This window comes from Onychomys torridus, chromosome 8, assembly GCF_903995425.1.
Source record: "Onychomys torridus chromosome 8, mOncTor1.1, whole genome shotgun sequence".
Classification (NCBI taxonomy): Eukaryota; Metazoa; Chordata; class Mammalia; order Rodentia; family Cricetidae; genus Onychomys; species Onychomys torridus.
This window is the reverse complement of record NC_050450.1, coordinates 92,083,264-92,093,540: the sequence shown is the minus strand read 5'-3', so window position 1 is coordinate 92,093,540 and position 10,277 is coordinate 92,083,264. Positions and strand designations below refer to the sequence as shown.

Sequence of the window (10,277 nt, the reverse complement as noted above, 5' to 3'; positions counted from 1 at the left end):
GCCATTTCGATGTCCCAACAGCACATACTAAGCAAATTCTGATCTATGAACTGTTCCTGCTCACCTGGACTCTGGTAAACAAGGACGGCTAGTTGCCCCGTCCTGACCCACCTGAGGCTCTGCTCCTTGAAGGCCTGAGTCCACCCCATCACTGTTACACCTGTGTGGCTGGCATCTTCAGAGCTTCCTGCTGCACATGCCCGGGAGAGGAAGCTTCCTGCCTGCCTCCCACTCAAGACTGAGGGGGCTGAGGTCTGAACTCTGTCCAGCCTTTCCTTTCAGGCCTGGCAGGGGTACAGCCTGCCCCATGGGGCCAGTGACGCAGGGCAGCAGTGGGGAGGCTGCCCGGGCTGGGGATGAGCCAGGACCTATGGCGGCCCCTCTGGCCAGGCCAGATGGCCACTGGCCGCAGTGGGAGGGTCTGCCAATGCCTCAGGTCAGAGTCCTGGCTTGAGTGCCTCACTGCATCCTGTCCAGCTGGGTCTGAAGCCACTGTTTGCTGTGAAGTGTTTCTTCCCTGAAAGTGGAGCTCTGAGATGCCTGTCCACTCTGACCAAACTCCAAGAAAGAGGCCTAGCCACGGGGTATTTCTTCATGGAAACATGCTGTCCTCTACAGTTTAAATGAGATCAGTGCCTAATCCTTCCTTCCTTCTTTCCTGATTTCCTTCTTCCCTCCCTCCCTCCCTCCGTCCCTCCGTCCGTCCATCCGTCCGTCCCTCCCTCCCTCCCTTCCTTCATCCAGCAAACAGAAACTAAATACTTATGACGTATCAGGCTCTGTCCTTGGCTCAGAAATATACTTATGAACAGAGAGGACAAAGTCCTCGCCCTCACAAAGCTGGACTCTACTCCAGAGGACAAGAAAACCAAAGAGTTATGGGTACACTGGTATGAACAAGATCAGAGCACTTCGTGAGAGAAGGATGGAGGGAAGCCTACAGCTCTTCCTCCCTGCTGGATATTGGCCACCAGACAGACACCGTTTCAAACCTATCGACAGTCCCACACTAGAGCATCCTGCTCATCCCATGCTACAGATAAGCAAGTTGAGCATGGAGGGGGTCAGTCTCCACTAAGTGACACACTCTAAGTCAGTATGGAGCTGAGATCTCTAGCTCTATGACTGACAACTTTGCAGCACTGCCCCTTGGGACATGACCACCTCCCTCCACCCCAACAGGGCCTCTTTCAGAAGACCTTCTCTCATTCTATGGTCTAGCTGCTCTGATCAAACAGCTTTTAAACACACCACATGGTCAAAAACCTTGTGGAGTCCTAAGGAGTTCATCTTGCCAATGCCCCTGCTTCAGAGGACACAGTACTGTAAGCCACATTTGCAGATGGGAGCTCTGAGTTCTGCAGACCCCTGTCATTACTCAGAGCCAGTTGCAACTGGCACGTGGTCTGTAAAGCTTTTCATCTCAGCCTAGCTCTCTGCACCCCTGGCTTTAAGTTGTTACCTGCCTTATACTCCTGTTCTTCTTCTGGAAGACAGGGTCCTCCTCCTATGCCTCCTCCTCCACCTCAGGAGGCACACAGCAGGGGCATATTCAGTGTCTCAGGGATGGGGCTGAGTGTTGATGCCTGGGCCTTGAGCTGAGAGGTTCAGCAAGCCCATGTGAGCTGAGTTTGGAAGGAAGCCTCATGATTTCCTAGGGCTGGGGTCTTTCTGTGACAGGAAAGGCATCCAGTTAGTGGGAACAGCAAGGGCAAATAGAGATGAAGAGAATGTGAAGGGATCAAGAAGCCATAATGGGGTATTGACATTAGAGGTGGAGGAAATGGTATAGGTAGCTATGTGCCAGATAAAGGGGTTGGGAGTTTTGGTTCAAGGAGCCAGGCAGGCAGAGAAAGGGCAAGTAGCTGCCCAGGGAACTCTGGAGCGGGGGAGGCAAATCTTGAGTGGACGTGTGTGAGTCACGTGACCTCCCTGAGCCCCAGTTTCCCCTCTGCACAATTTGGAGGTGCCACCAGCCCACAGGGACCTTCCCAACTTTACATAGACTTAGTCACGCTACTGTTATCCTAACAAGCAAAGAGACTCCAGAGGAAGATAGGGAGTTTCTCTAATGCCCGAGCTCTTATCCTGCCTGGCGTTGCTGTTCAGTGTTCTGGAAGTCCTTTGGGAGGTCCAGATCCTGGGGAGCTCTGTTCATAGGGGAGCTTGGGTTGATGGGCACTTCTTCACTCTCAAGCCCTTTCTCCTGTGCAGCCCCATCCAGGGCAGACTGGCATCGTGGACCTGAGCTTGGGTGTGGATGTGGCCCAGCTCCGAGGGGGGTGGCATTGGTGGGATCAGTGGTATCAACATGGCCAGAGGCATCAGCTCCTCCAGGGCCATGGGGGAACTAGGGGGTAGTTCCCCAGGACCCAAGTTGGCATCAATCCAGCCTTCAGAGCTCTCACTGTGGCCCTCTGGACTTGTGGCTTCGTCCTCAGAGAGGGTGACCATCTCTGACACGTCCTCCCCAAGGTTGCTGTCTAAGTCCCTTGGCTCTTGGTCGGTGGCCTCCTCAAACCCGTTGGTTCTATGGGAATCTGTCACACCCTCCAGCTTCAGCTTGGAGCTTACCACGGAAGCAGTGGAGGGCTCTGCCACAGGCCCGGCAGGGATCTTTGCTCTGCCCTGGCCAGTCCAGAAAAGGGTAAGCTCTTGGCGGCAGGCAGCCACAGCAAGGCTGGTAAGCAGGGTGCTAGACACTAAGTACAGCAGAGCAGGCTGGCCCATCTCCATGAGGACCATGGCAATGAAGGTGACCAGCAGACCTATGGCATAGGCCATTGTGCAGGCCACATAGTAGACCTGGCGAGAGTGGATTTGCACATCAAAGCGATGACAGTAGGCTACCAGGAAGCCAGGGACAACGATGTCACCAAAGCCAAGGATGGAGAAAGGCTGGTCACACAACGTCAAGGCTGAGAAGCTCAGTCGGGGCACTTTGAGCACCATGGGCAGTCTCTCATGGCTTGAGGAGTCTGCTGGGCCTGAGGCCACTTCCACCATGATGCTCTCGCCAGTCTTGGTGAAGAGGGGTGTGACGAAGACAAAGAAGACATCGAAGGCCAGCAGGGCCAGCAGGAAGGAGGTGCAGTTCTTGAGCGTGGGCAGCCGCACCCGCCTCAGCACAAAAAGGCAGTAGGCCACACCCAAGGTGTCCTGCAGGAGCCATGCCCAGCGGTCCTCATTGCGGTAGATGACCCAGAGAAGAGTCACCATGGCACACAGGCCTGCCAGCAGTAGTAATGGCAACTTCATATAAGCCCGGCGGTCAGGTGGTGCCCATTGGCTTTGCCATGGGGGCAGGTGGTGCACTATGGGTGCCAGGCAGCTGTAGAGGCCAGTACTGGCACCCAGACCAAAGATTCCGATCATGACGTAGACAAAGCAGTCATAGAAGAAGTAGAGCAGAATCATGATGGAGCAGGACATGGTGACCACAGCGCCCGTCATGGCTGGTGTAAAATCCACAGACGCATCTTCATCATCCTCGCCTTCCCGGGCCCTCTGGAACCGCTCAGCTATCCCCGCTAGTGGCTGAATGTGACCACCAAACCCCCCTCCTCCTCGGGCCTGGTGCCTCTGCAGTTGGTCTGACTCCATCAGGCCAGCCCAGTAGCCACCTGCAGCAACAGTGCCCACAGCCAGTATGAAGATAACTGCCATGTTATAGTCGATAATTGGCTCCAGGGGAGCGTACATGGCTACACGGATATTGGTGTCACCGTGAGTGTGTTTGAGGATGTCCAACAGGTCAGTATAGCGGAGCACAGCCACTGGGATGGTGAGGGCAGGCCGGGGTTTGCTGGGGTCCTGGGGCTTGGAGATGGTGTCTGAACACTGTTGATCGCTGGCCCGGCTCACAATGAGCAGCCCATGGGCACCTTGGCCCTGAGCCAGCCAGCCCTTGGAGTAGAAGCTGCAGTTACCACGCATCACCATGGTAGTAGTCTGGTGGAGGGCTCGCTGTCTAGGGGCGCTGTCCTGGGCCTGGTGGAAGGAGTCCTCATCTGGACACCATGGTGTCTTGGTGTCATCATGCAGAGGCAGGAGTGGGGCATGGTGCAGGTCCCGGGGTAGAGTGACGTAGTCGGAGCTGTACAAGACACAATAGTCCTTGCTCCAATTCTTTGACACGATGCGGACCACGCCGTATTCTCCCCGGGCCTCAGGGCTGAGGAGGAGGAGGAGGAGTGAGCCCACGGGGAGGAGAGAACCCAGGCACAACATCCTCCTCAGCCACCTACTGTGTCCTCCCAAGGAGACAGCTGCCCACAGCTCTATTCCCCTCCCAGGGGAAGGGTGTGGCTCTCTGTCACAGAGTAGCTTGGCCACTTGTCTTGGAAACCAGAGCCACACCTACCTTGTCATAAAGTGATGAAGGGCACTGCTGTGGGACACAGGCTCCTCTCAGGACCATGTTCCCAACCCTAGATCCACTAGGGAGGTCATCTGAGATCTCATCCCTGCCCAGGCCCCGTAGGACTAAACCAGGTAAGTTGAGGTAAGTGTGAGGTGTGTGAGGTGTGGGGGCTGCAGATCCCAGGCAGAAATCTGGAAACAGTTTTTTATCTTTCCTCCTGGAGAGCCTAGGCAGTCCAGGCCAACTCCCCTCTTTGGACTGGTTTCTTCGTGTGTGTGTGTCGGGGGGTGGGGCTAATTTTTTTGTCAGCTTAAAACAAGCTAGAGTTATCTGGAAAGAAGAACCTATGCTGAGAAAGGACCTCCAATAAATTGTCTTGTAGATAAGTCTGTGGGGGCTCTTTCTTTCTTTCTTTCTTTCTTTCTTTCTCTCTTTCTTTCTTCCTTTCTTCCTTCCTTCCTTCCTTTCTTTCTTTCTTTTTTTTGTTTTTGTTTGTGTTTTTGTTTTGAGACAGGGTCTCACTATGTAGCTCTGGCTGTTCTGGAACTCACTATGTAGACCAGGCTGACCTCAAACTCACAGAGTTCTTCCTGCCATTGCTGGAATTTTCTTGATTTACGACTGTGGGTGGTGCTACCCCTAGGGTGGTGGTCCTGAGTGGTGTAAGGAAGCAGGCTGAGCACACTGTGGGGAGTAAGCCAGTAAGCAGCACCCCTTCACGGCCTCTGCATCAGCTTCTGTCTTTGAGTTTCTGCCTTGGTTTCCCCTGCTGATGGACTGTAACCTGTGAGCTAAATAAAGCCTTTCTTCCCTAAATTGTTCTCAGTCATGGTGTTTTATTACACAGCAGTATAAGGTGAACCAGGCTGGTGTGTATATTATGTGTGTAAGTGTGTACGTGTGTGCGCATGTAGGTGCATATACCTATGCACATTCAGAGGCCAGAAGAGAACACTGGGTGCCGATTCCTCATCATCTATCACTTTGTCATATTCCCTTTAAGACAGGGGTTTCCTCCCCAAACTTGGAGCTAAGCTGGCAGCTAGCAAGCCCCAGGGATTCTGTTTCTTTTTCACACAGGGCTGAGGTAACAGGTATGTGTGGCCACACCCCATTTTTAAAAAATCTGGGTGTTGGAAATACAAACTTAGGTCCTCATGATTCTCAGCTAGCACTCACCCACTGAGCCCTCTCTCCAGTCCCTGGACACATTTCATTGACTGTGAAGAAATGAAGATATCACACCAGGTTCTAGGCTCCAGCGCACCGAGCTCCATGGCGAGCACAGGTTAAGGGGTGAGGTGTTTTTATGTGCTCATTGCAACTATACAATAACCCTGCTAGCTGGAGGCTGTACACTGTCCTTCTATTAGTCCCTCTGTCCAGAGCTCATCACCAGCCTTCCTCACGGAACCTAGGATGAAACAGGGTGGAGCTTTTTGCTCACTCTTTTACTTTCTTGCAACTTAGGACAAGGACAGGACTGTGGTGAGGACATTGCCTAAAGGGATGGGGGCAAAGCAAAGAGAGGGGGTGGGGTGGGGTGGTGGGGGTCTCTGGACCACTGCACGGAACAGTTATCTGGGATGTTGACTGCTGCTAGAGAGATATGTGATCTTCCACAATAAGCTATCTGCTTGTCATGGGCGTCTTCGTTATAGTAACTTAGCCTTTCCTGATACTCCCATATCGTAGAGTAGAATAGGCTCAGAGTAGTCCAAGTGGACCAGTCTACAAGGTTTTTGTTACAGTTAAACCTTTGGACTTCGACGTCACATAAACCTTTTGAGGTGAATTCTATGCGGGTCTCCCTGCTTAGCTTCTGAGGCTGATCTGGGAGCTGGATTTGGAATCAAGAACCCACCCTTGGTACTGGCTGGGCAGGTTTCTACCCTGTCTCTGGTGTCCTCTTATACTCACCCACATTATCTTGTCCAGTCTCCCTCAAGCCACCCATAAGTCGGGTACCCTGGGGCCCCTGAGACCAAAAGAGAGAATTTGGGGAGTGGCCATCCTCCTATGTTTCCATGGTTTTTCTGCTGGCCTGTAGCCATCCTCTGCTCCTTATTGTCAGGCACTCAGACCTTTTTGCCTGTGATACTGTGACCCTTCACTGCTGGCGATGAGGCCTGCCATCAGTCACCAGCATAGCCTCTTGGTATGGGAGCAGAGACTCTGTTTCAGGATGAGGTCCTCACAGTGGGAACTGGTCCAGGTCTCCAGGGCTTGTGGAGGTGGTGAGGGTACAGCAGGGAATCTCAGCATGGGTTTATGCCCTAACTCTGTGCTCTCTTTGGGTCAACCCTGAGCACAGCCCACCAGCTCCAACTTGAAGCCTCTTAGCTCTGCTGACTAGTTTATCCAACCCCCTTCTTTCTTTGTGCTAGGGATTGAACCTAGGGCCATATACTAGGCAAGCACTCTGTCACTGAGCCACATATCCCCAACCCTGCTGACCTGCCCTCTGCCCTGAGTCTCCTGGCACTTGCTGCTTGACCATATCATCTGGGCTCCAATATCATCTCCATCACCATCCCCAGGAAAAAAAAAACAAAACAAAAAACAACCCAGCCCCCTTCCCAGCATGCTACCATCATATTGCAGGTTTTAGTTACTGCATTGCACTTAATGCATACGCACCTGTCTGGTAGGTTCTAGCTCCTACTGAAGACACACGAGGTCTGTGAAGGCAGAGACCATCTGCCCTGCTTAGTATTCTAAGATCCTTGAACAGAAAGCAATGCTCAGAAAATGTGTGTGGGATGGGCAAATGAGTGACTGGATTCACAGCCACAGGATTGATGCTCAGGGAAGTTAGGGAGACTTTCCAAGGTCCTACTTGAGTTTAGGAATCAGATTTAGGGTGCTAAGTGGCAGTCTCTGGTTGACCCATTATCACCACATAGAACACCTGTTATCACTGCACATAGCATGTTATCATTGTATATAGCATGTTATCATTGCATATAGCATTTGCTTGGGGACCGTGGAGACAGTGATGCTGAGGATCATTGACAAAGTCAATTGAAGTGGGAAGTCCTTAAAAGACATTCTGTACCCTAGGACTGGGGAGATGGCTGAGTGGATAAGAGTGCTTGCTCTGTTATCATGAGGACCTGAGTTTGGATCCCAGCATCCACGTAAAGAGCCAGCCATGGCTGTATGTGCCTGTAACCGCAGCGTTAGAGGGTGGAGACAAGCCAGAAGCTCCCTAGGCAGCTTCAGTCCAGTGAGAGACTCTCTGAAGAGACCTGGTTAGAGTGTGATGGAGAGAAATAACTGCTGTGTCCTACTCTGGTCTCCACGTGTGTCCCCATGGGCACACATCTCTATCATCACTTTGATGGTGGTTTGGATGAGAATGGTCCCTCATAGGCTCATGTATTTGAACATTTGGTCTCCAGTTGGTGGGACTGTTTGGGAAGGATCAGGAGGTGTGAACTTGTTGGAAAAGGTGTGTCACTGTGGGCAGGATTTGAGGTTTCAAAAGACTAGTGCCATGCCCAGTGTGCCCACTGCCTCGTGGTTGTGGACCACCATGTGAGCGCTCAGCTCTTCCTTCTCTCTGCCATCAGGGGCTCTCTCCCTGAAACCACAGACCAAATAAAATTCTTCCTTCTTTAAGTATCATTGGTCATGGTGTATGGTCACAGTACTAGAAAAGTAAGACAACTACATACATGTGTACAACACACACACACACACACACACACACACACACACACACACACACATGGGGAGGGGAGCAGTATTTCCTATTTATTTTATTCATTGCATTTATTGCTTGGACTTCCCTAAATAATGACATGAACCATGTGACTTAACATAACAGAAATGGGACCAGCGAGTTGGCTCAGCAGGTAAGAGTGCTCACTGCCAAGCCTGACTACCTGAATTCAATCCAGAACCCACATAGTGGCAGGAAAAGAACCAGCTCTTGAAAGCTGTCCTCTGACCACACACACACACACACACACACACACACACACACACACACACACACACAGAGCATGGCACATTACACCCTTCCGCTTAGTAAATAAAGTGTGATTTAAAAAAGAAACGGCTGGAAATGGAGCCAGGTGTAGTGATGCATACCTAATCACAGTACTAGGGAAGCAGCAGCCGGAAGACAGTGAGTTTGAGGCCAGTTTGGGCTACAAAGATCCCGCCTCAATAATAACCTCACCCATCTCCCTATCTCTCTCTCCCTGCCCCCCGCCTTCGCCCCATGCACATGTGCTCATGAGGGCTACAAGAACAGCAACAACCAGAAATGCATTCCCTCCTAATTGTGGAAGGTGTAAGTAGGCTACAGATCAAAGGTTGGGTCCCCCCTTCATCTGCACGCTGAAGCCTAGCCCACAGTGTGAGGGAAGGTGGTTAGATCATAGGGTAGGAGCCTTCCCATCAGGTTCTTAGAACCTATTGAAGAGATGCGGAGAGATAATCTCCCTGTTTGCCTCGTGAAGACACAATGAGAGAGGGGCCCTTCCAAATAGGTGGAGAGCCATCTTCAGGACCTGAATCAGTGGGCACCTTGGTCTTGGATGCTGCATTCTCCAGAGCCACGAGGAACAATGCCTGTTGCTTTAACATCTTGTCTGTTGTACTTACTGTAGCAGCCCCAGCTGAGCCGTGGAGACTCTGGGTAGCATTTTTGCTTACCTCTTCCTAGGCGGCAGCCAGCGAGCCTTGGGGCCATCCTGGCTTATAGCGAATCATTCCACTCTGTAGCTGTTGTCACATAGCACTCTCCCTGTCTACATCTGTGTCACCATGACTTTCAACCCACACATTCTTAATTTGATTATACTGCAAAGGCCTAGTTTACTCCATGTCAATAAGGGGATGAAAGATATCCCTAGAACCCAGCTCGGATTCTCTGAAGTGGAGGCCATTTTTAAGGAACATTGTAAAGTGGTCAGTAGGTCACACTTAGATTCTGACTTTTTCTTGCCCCTGATTATTTACATTTGTCTTGCCAACACCTAATTGGACAGCTTAGTTTTGGGTGACTCATTTGTAACTGTGTCTTTCAAAGCATCCAACTGAATTGTCATCAAAACTGTGTTCCCTTGTTTGTGCACTTCTGATTTATCCATTAACATAACATTTAATTACATTACAAGCAGTAATTACCATGACAAGCGAGCTGTCAGAAGCACATTAGGGAGCCAGCACAACTGACTGGCGACTTGCCATCCGCTGGGGCAGTGTGCAGGGCCCTGGGAGGGGGCTGCCATGGGCTACTCTGGTCCCTTCTGCGGAACCTGTATTTCAGAGAGGTCCAGGTGCATTGCCAAGGGGCCTGGGGCTGGGAGGAGGCTCAGCATGTAAACTGTTGTCAGAGCACGTGGTAACATCACTTCTTTTTTCGTTCTCTGTTTTTTGAGACAAGGTTTTGTTGTGTAGCCCTGGCTATCCTGGAACTCACTCTGTAGACTGGGCTGGCCTCCAACTAACAGAGATTCTCCTGCCTCTACCTCCCGAGTGCTGGGATTAAAGGCGTGTGCCACCACTGCCCAGCAGCAATGTCTCTTCTGAGTGCATCCCTCTAAATCAGTGGATCTCAACCTTCCTAATGCTGTGACCCTTTAATACAGTTCCTCATGAAGTGGTGACCCCCAGCCATAAAATTATTTTCATTGCTACTTCACAACTGTAATTTTGCTGCTGTTACGAATCATAATGGAAATATCTGTATTTTCTGATCGTCTTAGGCAACCCCCTGTGAGAGGGTCATTTGGATCACAACCCATAGGTTGAGAATCACTGCTCTAGATCCAAGCACTCAGATGCTGGCCAGACAGGCAGCCTTCACCAAAGGCTACAATCCTTACTAAAGCCCTGCTCCCCATAGGGAGTCTTGGAATTCAAGACCAACACATCCCTGGAGCCAGCTATTATTAAA

General features: G+C 51.3%; 1 protein-coding gene across 1 annotated transcript; it reads right to left on the bottom strand.

Moving 5' to 3' along the window:
- Window positions 1–2,154: 2,154 nt before the first annotated feature.
- Window positions 2,155–4,230, bottom strand: Sppl2c (signal peptide peptidase like 2C). Its single transcript, XM_036194838.1, has one exon. The coding sequence runs from the start codon at window positions 4,228–4,230 to the stop codon at window positions 2,155–2,157; it is 2,076 nt and encodes a 691-aa protein (XP_036050731.1).
- Window positions 4,231–10,277: the final 6,047 nt, after the last annotated feature.

What these genes read in the sequence shown, in the direction of transcription:
- Sppl2c (XM_036194838.1), bottom strand. Translation starts at nt 4,230, where the DNA reads ATGTTGTGCCTGGGTTCTCTCCTCCCCGTGGGCTCACTCCTCCTCCTC.